The 16,400-nt window shown below is 40.8% G+C and overlaps 1 protein-coding gene across 1 annotated transcript in view; it reads left to right on the forward strand.

Annotated features, from left to right (window-relative positions):
* The first annotated feature begins 4,703 nt into the window (after positions 1 to 4,703).
* Positions 4,704 to 16,400, forward strand: part of LOC110491145 (hydroperoxide isomerase ALOXE3-like) — a 30,582-nt gene continuing 18,885 nt past the window's right edge. Inside the window, exons 1-3 of the mRNA XM_036933817.1 lie at positions 4,704 to 4,885; positions 15,126 to 15,270; positions 15,449 to 15,659. Of these exons, the coding sequence (XP_036789712.1) occupies positions 15,133 to 15,270; positions 15,449 to 15,659 (349 nt within the window). The 5' untranslated portion in view covers positions 4,704 to 4,885; positions 15,126 to 15,132. The remainder of the gene's footprint in view (positions 4,886 to 15,125; positions 15,271 to 15,448; positions 15,660 to 16,400) is intronic.

The following is a 16,400-nucleotide window of genomic DNA, read 5'->3' on the forward strand; positions in this document are numbered from 1 at the left end:
CAAAGTTGTGTATGTATGTATGTATGTATGCATGTATATTTTATGTATGTTGTATGTTTTGTGTATGTATGTGCAGTGCCGGGGAAAAGTTTTTGCTCCCTTTCTGATTTTCTCAATTTTAGCATATTTTTGATACTGAACGTTATATCTTCAACCAAAACCTAATATTAGATAAAGGGAACCTGAGTGAACAAATAACACAACAATTGCATACTTATGTTTATTTCATAAAAAAAGTATGTATGTGAAAAAGTAATTGCCCCCTTATACTTAATAACTGGTTGTGCCACCTTTTAGCTACAATGACTCCAACCAAACACTTTCTGTAGTTGTCGATCAGTCTTTCTCGTTGCTTTAGAGGAATTTTGGCACACACTTCCATGCAGAACTGCTCAGCAACATTTGTGGGATTTCAAGCATAAACTGCTCGTTTCAAGTCCTGCCACAACATCTGAATTGGGATTAGGTCTGGACTTCGACTAGGCCATTCCAAAACTTCAAATTATTTGTTGCTTTTTAGGTATTTCATGTAGACCTGATTGTGTGTTTTGGATCATTGTCTTGCTGCATTACCCAGCTGCTCTTCAGCTTTATCTCACAGACGGATAGCCTGACATTCTACTGTAAAATTCTCTGATACAGAGCAGAATTCATTGTTCCTTCTAGTCAGGCAAGTCTTCCAGGTCCTAAGGCAGCAAAGCATCCCCAAACCATCAGACTACCACCACCTTGCTTGACTGTTGGTATGAGGTTCTTACTGTGGAATGCAGTGTTTGGTGTTCCCCAGGCATAATGGGACTATGTTGTCAAAAAAGTTTGACTCATATGTCCATAGAACATTCTTCCAAGAGTCCTGATGATCATCCAGGTGCTTCCAGGGGCTTTTTGGAAAACTTGATTTTCGTTTTTGGATGACATGGGTCCCATTAAGTAGTATGAAAACACCTCCTATGACCAATGCTTGTGTTGGCAGAAACTACAAGCATTTCAAAATGAGCCGTCTCCACACTCTCACCTACAGTACGTAGAGCATCTCTTTGAGATCTTGCCTATCCAAAGCGAGATCAGTATCCAGCAAATTTTTCCCTTGAGGCCAGAGGGAGCCAGACAAAAGAGAGGCATTTGGTAAACACCAACTCTAAAAAAACATTGGTATTGATGTTTTCCAATGCTTAGTATTGGATTGATGTAGTCGAGTGGGAAAACAGGTTGCATAATCCGTGTCATGACTTGCCCTCCTGGATACCCTCCTGGATACCCTCCTGGATACCCTCCTGGATACCGGATAATCAAACTGTTCAAGACCCCCCTCACCTGGGGGAGTTGAACAGTTTTATGAAGGTCGTAAATACATTGCAGGAACTTCCTCTCCCTTGCCACGCGGTATTGAGGGGAAAGAACCCTTTTGTTACAACGAGATTCTTCCAGCCAAAACTCCAACATCCAAAAGTGGATAATGAAACACCAAGAATGTGGGAAAAGGCCAGGAGGGACTTAAAGAACAATCATGTCAGATCATTGTTTACCCGATACAGGAAACTAGGCGTATGTGGCAAGTCACGACTTCACAGGAGAGGTGTTTGAACTACTCAACTGGCAGTATCATTAAATAGTACCCGCAAAACACCAGTATCAATGTTAACAGTGAAGAGGCGACTCTGGGATGCTGGTCTTCTAGGCAGAGTTCCTCTGTCCATTTGTCTGTGTTCTTTTGCCCTTCGTAATCTTGTATTTTTATTGGCCAATCTGAGATATGGCTTTTTCTTTCTGTCTGCAAAGAAGGCCAGCATCCCGGAGTCGCCTCTTCACTGTTAACATTGATACTGGTGTTTTGCGGGTACTATTTAATGATACTGCCAGTTGAGTACTTGTGAGAATTACATATACACAGAATGTATCATACATTGACTACAAATGATGTCATAAAGGAAAACGTCCCTAGCGGACGGAACAAATATGACAGCTGGTTACACAAAGAAAGGGGGTGGGGTTTTGAATGAAAGAGCAGGAACACTGAGCAACAAAGGGAGAAGCTATGTCTCTAATCGGGCCGTAGGCAGCTACTCTATCGTAAATGCAGAATCTTATGCATTCTAAATAACCCCCCATTTGGAAAAGGAAAATGCAATAAATATTTACTCTGAGCTGCGCTTCAATCGGTTGGTTGTAGATAGGAGGCAGGGTTGTCCTTTGAAGAATGTCTGGTGGTAGAATGGACACTTGGTAGTACCGTCGTTGTGTGGTAGAAGAGATACTCTGTCCGTCCTCTCCTAGCCCACGTCTACAGTTGCTGCGCTAACGCGACCGCTCGGAGGGATCACTTCTTTAGTGATTAAGAGTTCGAAGTTCATACAAATTTGCCATACTTTAAGCTCATGTTATATTCTGGCTGGTATAGTTGAAATTCGTCCTTCCGGCTTATAGGTCATCACCTTCCCATTGAAATTTGATGCCAAGTTTGTTAGGTTCTTGCTGAGGTTGGCTTAGTTCTGTCGGTGGGCTTTGTCCTTTCAACGTGGGGATGGTAAGTCCTCACGTCCTTGGAACAGAAAGTTACAATTTTGTAAAGGGGCTTATATAGGTTTGGGAGAGAGGGCCGTGTTTCACAGTTTACAACCACTGTCTGTTCACATGGGCGGGGCCACTGAGTTGGCAGAGTTTACTCTATGACAAACTGTTCTCTCATTAAGAAGCTAAAATTACATTTAATCTTTTCACAAATAGTTTCATATTTGAACATTTAAATTGCACAACAATTCCATGTGAATCGGATAACTAGAATGTGTCGATTTTCCAAGATACAGTTTATGTCATCCTGTCATTAGTAATAATGTCTCAGACAACAACTGATCTGAGATCATATTCATTAAGTACCAACGCATATTTTCAACTGGTTGGATTACCAAAATATTGTTCCGTTTCCCATCTTTTGATGTTAACAATGGGATTTTCAATAGTCACATCGGTAGAGTAGAGAGGAAAAAGGGGAAAGGTATTTATGGGGGTCATAAACCTCCCCCTCAGGCCAACGTCACGAAAGTGGTGTGATGAACTACTCTCAAGATACATCTCCTTGGTTATAGTCACAGCTGTGTATATTCCCCCTCAAGCCGATACCACGACAGCCCTCAAGGAACTACACTGGACTTTGTCCAAACTGGAAATCACATATGTGACCAAACGGCTCGATTCGTTCATATGTAGCAGAATTTGAAATTGTGTTTGTCACATTGGATAAAAGTAGACTCGGAGCTAGAAAAGGGTATCGAAAGATTAGTGGAATCTGTGTGGGTAGCTGGACAGGTAGGATGACTGACAGTGAAGGTGAACAGGTGGTCACGTGTCAGGTGACAGACAGAGGGATGGATGAGACTGAGGCAGGAATTCCTTTACTGAGTAGTCTGTGCTGCATCACAAAGGAAACAAATAACATGTATCTGATCAAATTCCTCATCCCAAAGATCATATAACAATCAGTCATGATTAACATAATTAGGGAAGTCAACAATCCAGTTCATTAAGTCAATAGTAATCATCCGTGAGTCATTTAGGCTCAACCATTTATCATAAATCATGAAAGAATACAAACAGTGAATGTTTATTCAATCTATAATCCCCATTAGTTTGGTATCAAAGTCGATCAGTTTGCAAACAATGACGTTTCTCATTTCACCCTTTCAATTGTCTTCATGTGTACATATAATTAATTTCATTACATATTAACCATATCGATTGCATAATTGGCCTATGAGGATCCGTAGGGCCATGATCATTGACAATTCACATTACCCAATATGTTTGAAGCGTGCGCTCCAAGCCAGTGCACTGAAGTCGGAGTAGATAGCCAGAGCGAATTTACCAGCTACGTCTATCAACAGTTGTCGCAGTGACATCATGAACTATCTATTGAAATGCTTACTTGCAAAGTAGAGTATTTTGTTAAGTCATGTTAGCTTAACAATAAACCATACTCCCAACTCATTCCGTTACTACCCTGCATAAATCTGCAGGTAGCTAACCAACCAGGTTAAATATTAGCTAGCTGATATTAGGCTATAACTAGCAAAGCAAATGACTCTGAGATACAAATAATATTATTACACAGATCACACACGTAACGTTAGCTAGCGAGCCAGCCAGCTAACAGTATTTGAAATGAAAACGACTTTCTGACAACATTAGAAACGTGTAATATCAGAAAATGTAGTTAGTCTAGCTATCTTCTCCCTCTTTGTAACCGATGCCATGGTTGCCCTTAGTTTGAAGATGTAATCCGGAGACAGGTGTTTTCTCCATCTCCTTAGCTATCATACTCTAATTCCACTGATTAGCTCAGCCAATCATGGCTAGCGGGAAGGTTGCTGACTTTTTGGCTAGACCAACTAGGCTTGGAATTAAAATGTTTTATTCATATTTACAGATGGCTGTCACGCCCTGACCTTAGTTATCTTTGTTTTCTTTATTATTTTGTTTAGGTCAGGGTGTGACGAGGGTGGTATGTGTGTTTTTGTCTTGGCTAGGGTTTTTTATACATCTATGGGGTTTTGGTTTGTCTAGGTAAATGTAGGTCTATGGTGGCCTGAATTGGTTCCCAATCAGAGGCAGCTGTTCATCGTTGTCTCTGATTGGGGATCCTATTTAGGTTGGCATTTTCCATTTTGGTTTTGTGGGTTATTGTCTATGTGTAGTTGCGTGTCAGCATTTGTGTTTATAGTGTCACGTTTGTTTTGTTAGTTTGCTTAACTTCTTATGGCTGCAGGGGCAGTATTGAGTAGCTTGGATGAAAAGGTTCCCAGAGTAAATGGCCAGCTCCTCAGTCTCAGTTGCTAATATATGCATATTAGTATTGGATAGAAAACACTCCAAAACTGTCAAAATATTGTCTGTGAGTATAACAGAACTGATATTGCAGGCGAAACCCTGAGGAAAATCAAACCAGGAAGTGGCTTCTATTTTCAAAACTCCATGTTCCATAGCCTGCCTTTGCTCCATTTAAAGGGATATCAACCAGATTCCTTTTCCTATCGCTTCCTCAAGGTGGCAAGTCTTCAGACATAGTTTCAGGCTTTTGTTTTAAAAAATGAGCCAGAAAGATAACATTGTGTCAGGTGTTCACATGAGTTTTGCTCACGCAACAGAGTTTGGGCAGCCATTGCCTTTCCCTCTCCTACTGAAAAATACAGTTGCGGTTGAAATGTTATCGATCATATATTTTAACAACAACCTGAGGATTGATTATAAAAAGCGTTTGACATGTTTTTGTGGACATTACGGAAACTATTTGGAATTTGTCAGCGTTGTCGCGACTGTTCTTTCCTGTGGATTTCTGAACATAACGCACCAAACAAACGGAGGTATTTTGGATATAAAAATAATCTTTATGGAACAAAAGGAACATTTATTGTGTAACTGAGAGTCTCGTGAGTGAAAACATCCAAAGATCAAAGGTAAACGATTCATTTGATTGCTTTTCTGATTTTTGTGACCAAGCTACTTGATGCTAAGTGTACATAATGTTTTGCCAAGCGATCAATAAACTTACACAAACGCTTGGATTGCTTTCGCTGTAAAGCATATTTTCAAAAACTGACACGACAGGTGGATTAACAAAAGGCTAAGCTGTGTTTTCCTATATTACACTTGTGATTGCATAAATATAAATATTTTTAGTAATATTGTTTCAATGTGGCGCTATGCAATTCAGCGGTTGTTGATGACAATTATCCCGTTAACGGGATTGCAGCCATAACAAGTTTTAAGTGTTCGTCGTTTTAATAAAAGAAGAATGTGGGGCCTCCCGGGTGGCGCAGTGGTTAAGGGCGCTGTACTGCAGCGCCAGCTGTGCCATCAGAGTCCTGGGTTCGCGCCCAGGCTCTGTCGTAACCGGCCGCGACCGGGAGGTCCGTGGGGCGACGCACAAGTGGCCTAGCGTCGCCCGGGTTAGGGAGGGCTTGGTCGGTAGGGGTGTCCTTGTCTCATCGCGCACCAGCGACTCCTGTGGCGGGCTGGGCGCAGTGTACGCTAGCCAAGGTGGCCAGGTGCACGGTGTTTCCTCCGGCACATTGGTGCAGCTGGCTTCCTGGTTGGATGTGCGCTGTGTTAAAGAAGCAGCGGCTTGGTTGGTTGTGTATTGGAGGACGCATGACTTTCAACCTTCGTCTCTCCCGAGCCTGTACGGGAGTTGTAGCGATGAGACAAGATAGTAGCTACTACAACAATTGGATACTACGAAAAAAATTGGGGAGAAAAAGGGGTAAAATTCAAAAAAAATAAAATAAAAAAATAAAAATCTCACGCTGCGCCTTGGTCTCCTCGTTATGACGAACGTGACAATGTCACATGAAATGTAATATGTTCCAGAAGGCATTTCTGCCTAAAAATGCATTTTGATTAAAAAAAGTGAATGTTCAAATCGCTCTCAGTAGTGACTCACGACATATGCCTAGTTTCCTGAAATGAGTTTCATATCCTGAGGCCTCGTTTTTGTAGCTGGGGATTTTAACAAAGTACATTTGAGGAAAACGCTCCTGAAGTTACATCAAGACATTGCCTCTAGTACTCGCACATCAAAAACTCTCGACCATTGTTACTCCCCGTTCCGGGATGGCTACAGGGCCCTTCCTCGACTTCCCTTTGGCAAATCAGATCACGACTCCATCCTGCTCCATCCTTCCTACAAGCAGAAACTCAAACAGGAAGCACCCGTGCCAAGATCTATATGTCTATTCACTGCTGGTCTGACCAATCAGAATTCATGCTTCAAGATTGTTTTGATCACATGGACTGGGATATGTTCCGGGTTGCCTCAGAATAACATTGACGTTTACACTGACACGGTGACTGAGTTCATCAGGAAGTGTTTAGGGGGTGTTGTTCCCACTATGACTATTAAAACCTATCCAAACCAAAAACCGTGGATAGATGGCAGCATTTGAGCAAAACTGAACGCGCGAACCACCGCATTTAACCACAGCAAGGTGACTGGGAATATGTTAGAATACAGTGTAGTTATTCCCTCTGTAAGGCAATCAAACAGGCAAACAGTCAGTACAGAGACAAAGTTGAATCGCAGTTCAACGGCTCAGACACAAGAGGCAGTCTACAGACAATCACGGATTACAAAGGGAAAACAAGCCACGTCGCGGACAGCAACGTCTTGCTCCCAGACAAGTTAAACACCTTCACCTGCTTTGAGGATAACACAGTGCCACCAACTCGGCCTGCTCCCAAGGACTGTGGGCTTTCGTTCTCCATGGCAGAAGTGAGTAAGACATTTAACCCTCGCAAGGCTGTCAGCCCGGACGGCATCCCTAGCTGCGTCCTCAGAGCATCCACAGACCACCTGGTTGGAGTGTTTACGGACATATTCAATCTCTCCCTATCCCAGTGTGCTGTCCCCACTTGCATCAAGATGTCCACCATTGTTCCTGTACGCAAGAAAGCAAAGGTAACTGAACTAAATGACTATTGCCCTGTAGCACTCACTTCTGTCATCATGAAGTGCATTGAGAGGCTAGTTAAGGATCATATCACCTCCACCTTACCCGAAACCCTAAACCCACTTCAATTTGCATACCGCCCAATATATCCGTAGAGGATGCCATCGCACTGCACCGCCCTGTGCAACTGGGTCCTGGACTTCCTGACAAGCTGCCCCCAGGTGGTGAACGTTGGAAACAAAACCTCCACTATGTTGATCCTCAACAAAGTGGCCCCACAAGGGTGCATGCTCAGCCTCCTCCTGTACTCCCTGTTCACCCATGACTGCATGGCCACTCACGCCTCCAACTCAATCATGAAATTTGCAGACGACAACGGTAGTAGGCCTGATTACCAACAATGACGAGCCTACAGGAAGGATGTGGGGGCCCTGGCAGAGTGGTGCCAGGAAAATAGACTCTCCCTCAACGTCAACAAAACCAAGGAGCTAATCATGGACTTCAGGAGACAGCAGAGGGAGTAAGTCCCTATCCACATCGATGGGACCACAGTGTAAAAGGTGAAAAGTTCCTCAAAGTACGCATCAATGACAATCTGAAATTGGCAACCCACACAGACAGTGTGGTGAAGAAGGCCTCATGTTTCGGCTTGTCACCTAAGACCCTCACCAACTTTTACAGTTGCACAATTGAAAGCACCCTGTTGGGCTGTGTCACTGCCTGGTACAGCAACTGCACTGCCCACAACCGCAGGGCTCTTCAGAGGGTGGTGTGTTCTGCCCAACGCATCACTGGGGGCACATTGCCTGCCCACCATGACACCTACATCACCCAATGTCACAAAAAGGCCAAAAAGATCCTCAGGACATCCTTGACACGGCCTGTTCACCCCGTTATCATCCAGAAGGTGAGGTCAGTACAGGTGCATCAAAGCTGGGAGCGGGAAACTGAAAAACCGCTTCTATCTCAAGGCCATCAGACTGTTAAACTTCCATCACCAGCCATCTACCACCCAGTTACTCAACTCTACACCTTAGAGGTTGCTTCCCTATGTACATAGACATGGAATTACTGGTCACTTTAATAAGCATTCTGATTTATTAATTTCATATGTATATACTGTATTCTATTGTATTTTCACTCCGACATTGCTCATCCATATATTTATATATTTCTTAATTGCATTTTTTTACTTTTACATTTGTGTGTATTGTTGTGAATTGTTAGTTACTACTGCACTGTTGGAGCTAGGAACACAAGCATGTTTCTACACCTGAAATAACATCCGCTAAATATGTGTATGTGACCAATTAACATTTTCTGATTTCTAAGCTTGAGCAAATACAATTCACACCAAGGGGCTTGGTTGACAAGATTCATACAAAGTGGCAACATTTTGTTTCTCGGGAGGGTCTAAATACATTGCAGAAGCAATTTGTTCTGGTTCCAGAGAAGGTCCATTTGTCATAAGCAAATAAATGTTCCTTTTTCCACTGAATCAGAAAGGTGTGTCAATGAACACTTTACATTGTCCATACGAGATAACAAACTATATAAAAGAGCCATGACGTCTGAGGTGCTGAGTACAGAGGAACGATTTCTCATTGCTGAATTACTGCATCTTATCGGGGTAAGAAAGCTCATATTCATAACGTTCTGTATTATTTGACATGCAATAGATGGATTCCATGGCCTTTTCTCATTTGACTTTGCTGTTGAATATAATGTTTCACATTGTCAAACGGAACCTGCAAGTAAGCATGTCGTTGGACGTGTATACCATGCGTATCCCGTACATACGACTTTTAAACTTTAAACTTTATATTGCAATAAGTGTTGACTCTAATTTCAAACATGTACCTAATATTTGTGGATCTTTGTATAAAGTATACTATACTGATTGTCATCCATATGGCTTTAGAAAACCAAAAATACTAAGATTATTATTTTGGATAATTGTGTGGCCTTATTCTGACACAATAGCTAAACAAAATGATTGGTCATCAGTCTCTAAATTGAATATACGATTTATTTTATACAACGTGTGAGTTTAATCCTGGATGCTCATTTGTTAAAACTGCGTTCCAGCTGGTGTCTATTCCACAAGTCACCGGCTAAATCTGATGTTGAAATTTACTCTGTTCCATCTGACTGCGCAATCCACTGTCTCATCAGCTCAGCCAGGCAATGTATATACTAGATCTACACTGTAAAAAGCATCTAGACATTGTCCTATTTCTTTTAGACTAACATTTTGGTTTTCAACAGTGGAGATTTGTAGTAACCTTGCTGTCTGTCTCTCTGAATTTCACTGTTGCAAATATCGATCTCCAGTTGTCCTATGGTAATGAATGTCGGGACAAGACAGACAGGCGGGCAGCTTTTCTCAGCCAGTCAAAATCATGAATCCGCATGATTTTTATGCATATATACAAAGAAATCAATAGAAAAACACAAAATGCAGCTAGTCTGCTGTCCTTCCAGCTTCAGTTTGAAGTGATTGTGTTAGCTGTGTAGTTAGCAACCTCTTAAGAACAGTGGCCAGGCGAAAGAGCAAATGTTCTATGCCATGCGAAATGGCACATCATTAGCTGATCGTTATGGATGTATAACAAATAAATCACTAGAAAACAGCTTGAACAAATGCATATGAAGCTACTTTGTTGTTATTCTGGCTGCACTGTTTGATGTGACTGTGTTAGCCAAAGTTGGCTAGCTAGCAAGCATTTAAGTTGGCTAGCTAGCAATTTACCTGTCTAACATCAGCGCTCAGATGGGAGGGGTGGAAATATTTGATGTGTGTCCTTAAATATGATTCAGTGCTAATTTCAGGCAGAGCTGGTAGGGATATTTAAGACCAAAAAAAGCTGCTTTTAGTGGTAACGCAGTTGGTCATGGCATGAATTATGGCAGCGGAAACGCAGGTTATACAGCCGTGAAGCACATTGCCCATATGTGCATGGAACGAGATGTGCTTTTGGTGCCTGTATACTTAATTTTAAGAAACATCAAAGACTAATGCTTTTTCCACATTATCGTTTTATTTAATTAAAAACCAAACATTGCCTCCCCTCCTCTCAATGAAGGCTGTTTTATTTTTGTCCTGCCCAATGTAATCAAATAGGCTAGTCAAGACCATTGATAAAGTGAAAATATGAAGAGTAATGTGTTGTCTTGGATTTGCCCCAAACATAATACTTAAAAAGTGAATAAGTGAAAGTGAATATTGCAATATTACTGTAGTGCCTAGTTGGATAACAGGATGCATGTTTTGGAATATTTATTCTGTACAGGCTTCCTTATTTTCACTCTGTCAATTAGGTTAGTATTGTGGAGTAACTACAATGTTGCTGTTCCTCCATCCTCAGCCTTTGATGAACGGTAACAGTTTTAAAGTCACCATTGTCCCCATGGTGAAATCCCTGAGTGGTTTCCTTCCTCTCGGGCAACTGAGTTAGGAAGGATACCTGCATCTTGGTACACTGAAAAAAAAAATATATAATTGTGCTTTGACATTACTTAATTCAAATGTGTAAATCGGTTCCACATGAATGAAACATGTTAAACACAAAATGTTCTTTTTGTGAAGCAAATATAATAATTTGCATAAATGCATTGTAATGGAATAAAATCAATTTAACATGATTTGGTAAAGCTAATTTTATTTGAATTAAATGTGTAGCTTCAAATGGATTTGATCATGTTCCCTAAACCTGATGACTACTTAATAACCAACATTATTTTATTGATGACATTACTCTGTATTATGGACAAGGTTCTACATCATTATTAATGTAAGCACAAGATTAAACGCTGCCATTTTCTACCTTAGTGTTTGTATTCATACAAATTAATAGGGAAACATAAAGTACATGCTAAAGATGTGTAACCAAGGAGCAAGAGACCATTTGCATCAGCGACAAAGGCAAAATGCATGCGTTAAAATTATACTGTATTTTTTTTGTAACGGTTCAGCTCTTTGGAACGACAAATGTAAATTCACTGACATTCAGTGTTCAATGAATTGCACAGGTCTAAATCACAGTGCTGTAGGCTATATGGCTGTATAAAAAAAGTTGCCTAACAATGATTGGGTACTCTCTCTAATGCATTTTGTTACAAAATGAGGTAGTTATTTTTCATTAGGAGTTACAGACAAAGAATGAGGTAGGCATGTGTACATTTTTGTTCATGTTAGTTCTTTTGAATAAAAGTCATTACAAAGTGAAGCTGAACTTTTTCCATAAGCAGAAAACTAATCATACAAAATCACAATAGCTCCATCTTTGTACATGCACATTCTGTGGGTGTTTGAACAAGTTCAACATAAGTCAAACATACAGTCTGAAACACACAACAAAACATCTCACTGAAAGAGCCTGTTTTTAAATGCAACCGCTTTGTTCGAAAGTTTGTTCCTATTCAGTCCCATACAAACCTTCTGAAAGACTTGAAAGGTGTGGCGGAGCTCAGTAGGGTAACTGAGGTTCATGGCATACATCAGGCCGAACAGCAAATGCTACGTTGCCCAGATCCTGCAGCACCTTGACGCCTTCAAGGACAATCCCAGCGTCCTCTGGTTCCTCACTCGCGGCATGGTCTTCGATAATGTAGATCCCACCCCCCCACAGTAGTTTCCTCAATGGCTGCCTTGGTGGGCTCTTCATCCATGCCCTGAACAAGACACGAAGGCAACATTTGTCAATCATACAAAATGAATCATTCATCAATGAAGTAGTTACAGTTAGGGACTCTAGATTGCAAAAAAGTATAGCTCGAGTATGATACAGACAGAAATAAATCAAGACGAGTCCTTTTCAGTGTCAACTAAATCAAGAACTGCTGGTAATATTTTAACACCGCCTATTACAAGGCTAAAATGAAGTGGTTCTTAACAAGATTTCCATTCTATTCAGATTACATTTGAGACACAGCCAATTTGATCACTGTATTCAGCATCCATGCAACAACAAAAAAGACGTGGAGTCTAATCTGAATCATACAATTCTGATTTTTAAAAAGTGCATCTAACCGCTGCTATTGAAATAAGATGGAAGACAGAGGAGATGACACAGTAACAAAATAGCTAGTGACAGAATATGATGGTGACACGGAACAGGAAGAAAAAGGAAACGCTTCAATCTATTAACACACAATAACATTGTGTCATTGACTACGTTTGTTTATGTGTAACTATGTTTTTGTCGCACTGCTTTGCTTTATCTTGGCCAGGTCGCCGTTGTAAATGAGAACTTGTTCTCCACTGGCCTACCTGGTTAAATAATGGTGAAACAAAAAAAAAAGAACATACCACATATTCCTGTACAAGGCTTTCTGGGTCTTCACCCATATACACTCTCGTCTCACATCTATGTTGCTATTCTAACAAAACAGAAGGATTTATTTGATTTATGTCTAGTTTTTAAATCATCTTTTGGTGTAGAACCACATGAATATGTATTTTGAAGCATAAGGAATTCTTACATCAGCCATAGGTGCCATGCTTGATATGAGTCTTCTGCCCAGCTGTCCTCCTCCTCCTTTGGAACGACCTCAGCATGTCATCAGACTGTATATCACGTTGAGAAAGACATGTGGACTGGAGTGGGGTTGTGGTGATTATCTTAAACTCAGCATTGACCTGAAAATGGTAGTTAAACAAATTAGATTTTCTTTTAAAAGCAGATAGGAAAATAGACTGGCGATGATCACACATGCAGCAAACGAGGTTTCTCTATAGGGAGAGAAATAACTAGGCAGTCGGCACAAATGGTGATAACTCTGATTAATGCTCTCTTATGTGGCACGCTGAAGGAAAATAATATTCTACCTTCACCAACAAATCCCAGATAACATAGCCATGCTTGTCTTACTGTTGGCTAACTTACCACAATGACTTCAAAGAGCGCAGGCCATCTTGCCATGAAGTCCTCTGCCATGGGTGCATCACAGACAACTTCATGTCTCCGGTATGCAAATGTCTTCTCCATTTTTGAACTTCACTGTCTCTCTGTTTTTCCTTTTCTTCACATGGGACAGCAGAGCTTTCCACATGTCCTCGAGGCTCTCTTCTGTTTCTCTTGAGGGATATGTGGGGTTAAAGTTCACTTCTGCTCTCTTTGGCTTTTTAACTCCATAGGCTGCACTTGACTTCCCTGCAGGTTTGTGCTTCAAGGAGTTTATCGTCACCCCTGGACATCCCAGTCATCTCAGGCGAGCGCGGTAGTTTGCCAGTTTGTATTTCAAACTGGTTTTCCATCCTCCACATACAGTGAAGGAACACTTCTCAGTCAGATTTGTAGTAACCTCTGTTGAGTGGACATGACTTTGGTGCACAATTAAGGCATTCCAGGTCTTAAATGTGCATGGACAGTCAATGTATGTACATAGGTAACGGACAGTACGGCCGTAATGTGGGTGCTTTAACTTGTAATGATGCAAAAGTTGGAACCTACTTGACACCAATTCTGAACACCCCTTACATTTCCACATTCACACAACAGTGGGAAAAAAAAAGAGAGCAGAAAAATCACAAGACCTAAAGACTGAAATTGGGAGCAACCGAACAAACAACCTGTAAGAGTACTCACAAACACTGTATAGCTTTTGAATGGGTAAACAAAGCAGCACAAATGTGGTTGGCAAACATCATGGACCTGTAAATACACATTTTGTTCATGAAATGATATGTTTTTTCATTATGAAATGTTTTATCTATTGATTTATGCATGCATCCACTCATGTGCACATACGTTTAATGTATTGATAAATGGACACCCATAATATAAAGTAACACTGTTCAAGAGCTAAAAAGAACTCCACATCCATTTCAATAAGTATGTATGTCACCGGGAGGCAGTCATGGGAAAACTGTTAAACTGCATGAAAGCACCAATCTTCGTGTTGCGTTGATTGCAATCAATGAAGTCACATTGAGAGGAGAAACAAAACATGTTTGAGTAAATCGCACGTTTTCATAAATCTGACAGCCCACCTTGTCCTGTTTTTTTTCAGTGTGGTGACTGGGTGTATTGACACAGTGTAATTAATAACATCACCATGCTCAAAGGGATATTCAATGTCAACTTTTTTTTACCCATCTACCAATAGGTGCACCTCTTTGCGAGGCATTGAAAACCTCCCTGGTCTTTGTGGTTATTCTGGGTTTGAAATTCACTGCTCGACTGAGTGACCTTAAAATGATCTGTATGTGTGGGGTACATAGATGAGGTCGTCACTCAAAAATCATGTTAAATACTATTATTACACACCCACAGTGAGTCCATGTCACTTATAATGTGACTTGTTAAGCACATTTGTACTCTTGAACTTGTTTAGGCTTGCCCTAAAAAAGGTGTTGAATATAAATTTGAGTCAAGACATTTCAGATTTTACATTTGAATTCATTTGTAATAATTTCTAAAACATAATGCCACTTTGACATTATGGGCCAGTGACACAATCGCAATTTAATCCCTTTTAAATTCAGGCTGTAACACAACAAAATGTGGAAAAAGTTGTATGGTACATCTTCAACTTGAGAAAGACTACGAATATTTACTGTGGCAAACATTTGGTTGCAGTTGATTGTCTTATGTGGTTCCATTGAGGTGGTTCTAGTTAAGTTGTAATGCTGTATGTCTAATACGTTGTCTCGCTGTATGTGTACGATTATTTGTCTTGTAGAATCATCATGGTGAAGTACACAGTGAAAGTGTTTACTGGAGAAATGCTGCTTGCCGGCACACTGAACAGTGTTTACGTCAAACTGGTCGGCACAAAGGGAGAAAGTGAACGCGTGTACATCCCTAACACCGCCAGCCAAGGATCGGTAAGTTCACAAAAAAGTTGTATTATACCACAATCCATCTGGGTGTTGCGAATGCCAAATACAATCTCCATTCTGGGATTCGAAAAATATCAAAACCAGCAGTCTCAACTTAGTCGACGTTTAGAGAACGTTGTTTGTTTGCTGGGATCATTTTAACACGTCATCTATCTCTCTGTAGATGATTGAGCACAATGTGTCCTGTCCCTCCTCCCTGGGCCCTCTGGAGTTTGTAGTGCTGGACACAGAGCCGTATGCCCTGCTCGCCTACATCAACGATGACTGGTTCTGCTCTAAAGTAGTGGTGACCACACCAGAGGGCAACACGGCCAGCTTCCCCTGTTACCGCTGGATCTCAGGCTATGAGCGTCTGGTGTTCAGAGAGGCCACTGGTCAGTATGTTGGTATACAGTATACATCATTGTGTAGGTTTAGTTTTGGATATAACTGCTGTGCCCAAGACACATAGCTACAGGTCAGCTAGCTGAATGTCATTTGTAGTTTAAATCTAATTTTATTTGTCACGTGCCGATTACAACAGGTTTAGACCTTACCGTGAAATGCTTACTTACAAGCCCTTAACCAACAAAGCAGAGTTTTAGAAAAAAGTTAATATTTGCTAAATAAACTATAACACAATATAATAACAAGGCTATATACAGTGCCTTGCAAAACTATTCATCCCCCTTGGCGTTTTTCCTATATTGTTGCATTACAACCTGTAATTTAAATAGATTTTTATTCGGATTTCATATAATGGACATACATAAATTAAATGAAAAAAAATAACATGTTTCAAAGATTCAAAAAAAAAAAAAATTGAAAAGTGGTGCGTGCATACATATTCACCCCCTTTGTGATGAAGCTCCTAAATAAGATCTGGTGCAACCAATTACCTTCAGAAGTCACATAATTAGTTAGATTGCACACAGGTGGACTTTATTTAAGTGTCACATGATCTGTCACATGATCTCAGTATATATACACCTGTTCTGAAAGGCCCCAGAGTCTGCAACACCACTAAGCAAGGGGCACCACCAAGCAAGCGGCACCATGAAGACCAAGGAGCTCTCCAAACAGGTCAGGGACAAAGTTGTGGAGAAGTATAAAAAAATATCAGAAACGTTGAACAT

The sequence above is a fragment of the Oncorhynchus mykiss genome, chromosome 10, assembly GCF_013265735.2.
Source record: "Oncorhynchus mykiss isolate Arlee chromosome 10, USDA_OmykA_1.1, whole genome shotgun sequence".
Taxonomy (NCBI): domain Eukaryota; kingdom Metazoa; phylum Chordata; class Actinopteri; order Salmoniformes; family Salmonidae; genus Oncorhynchus; species Oncorhynchus mykiss.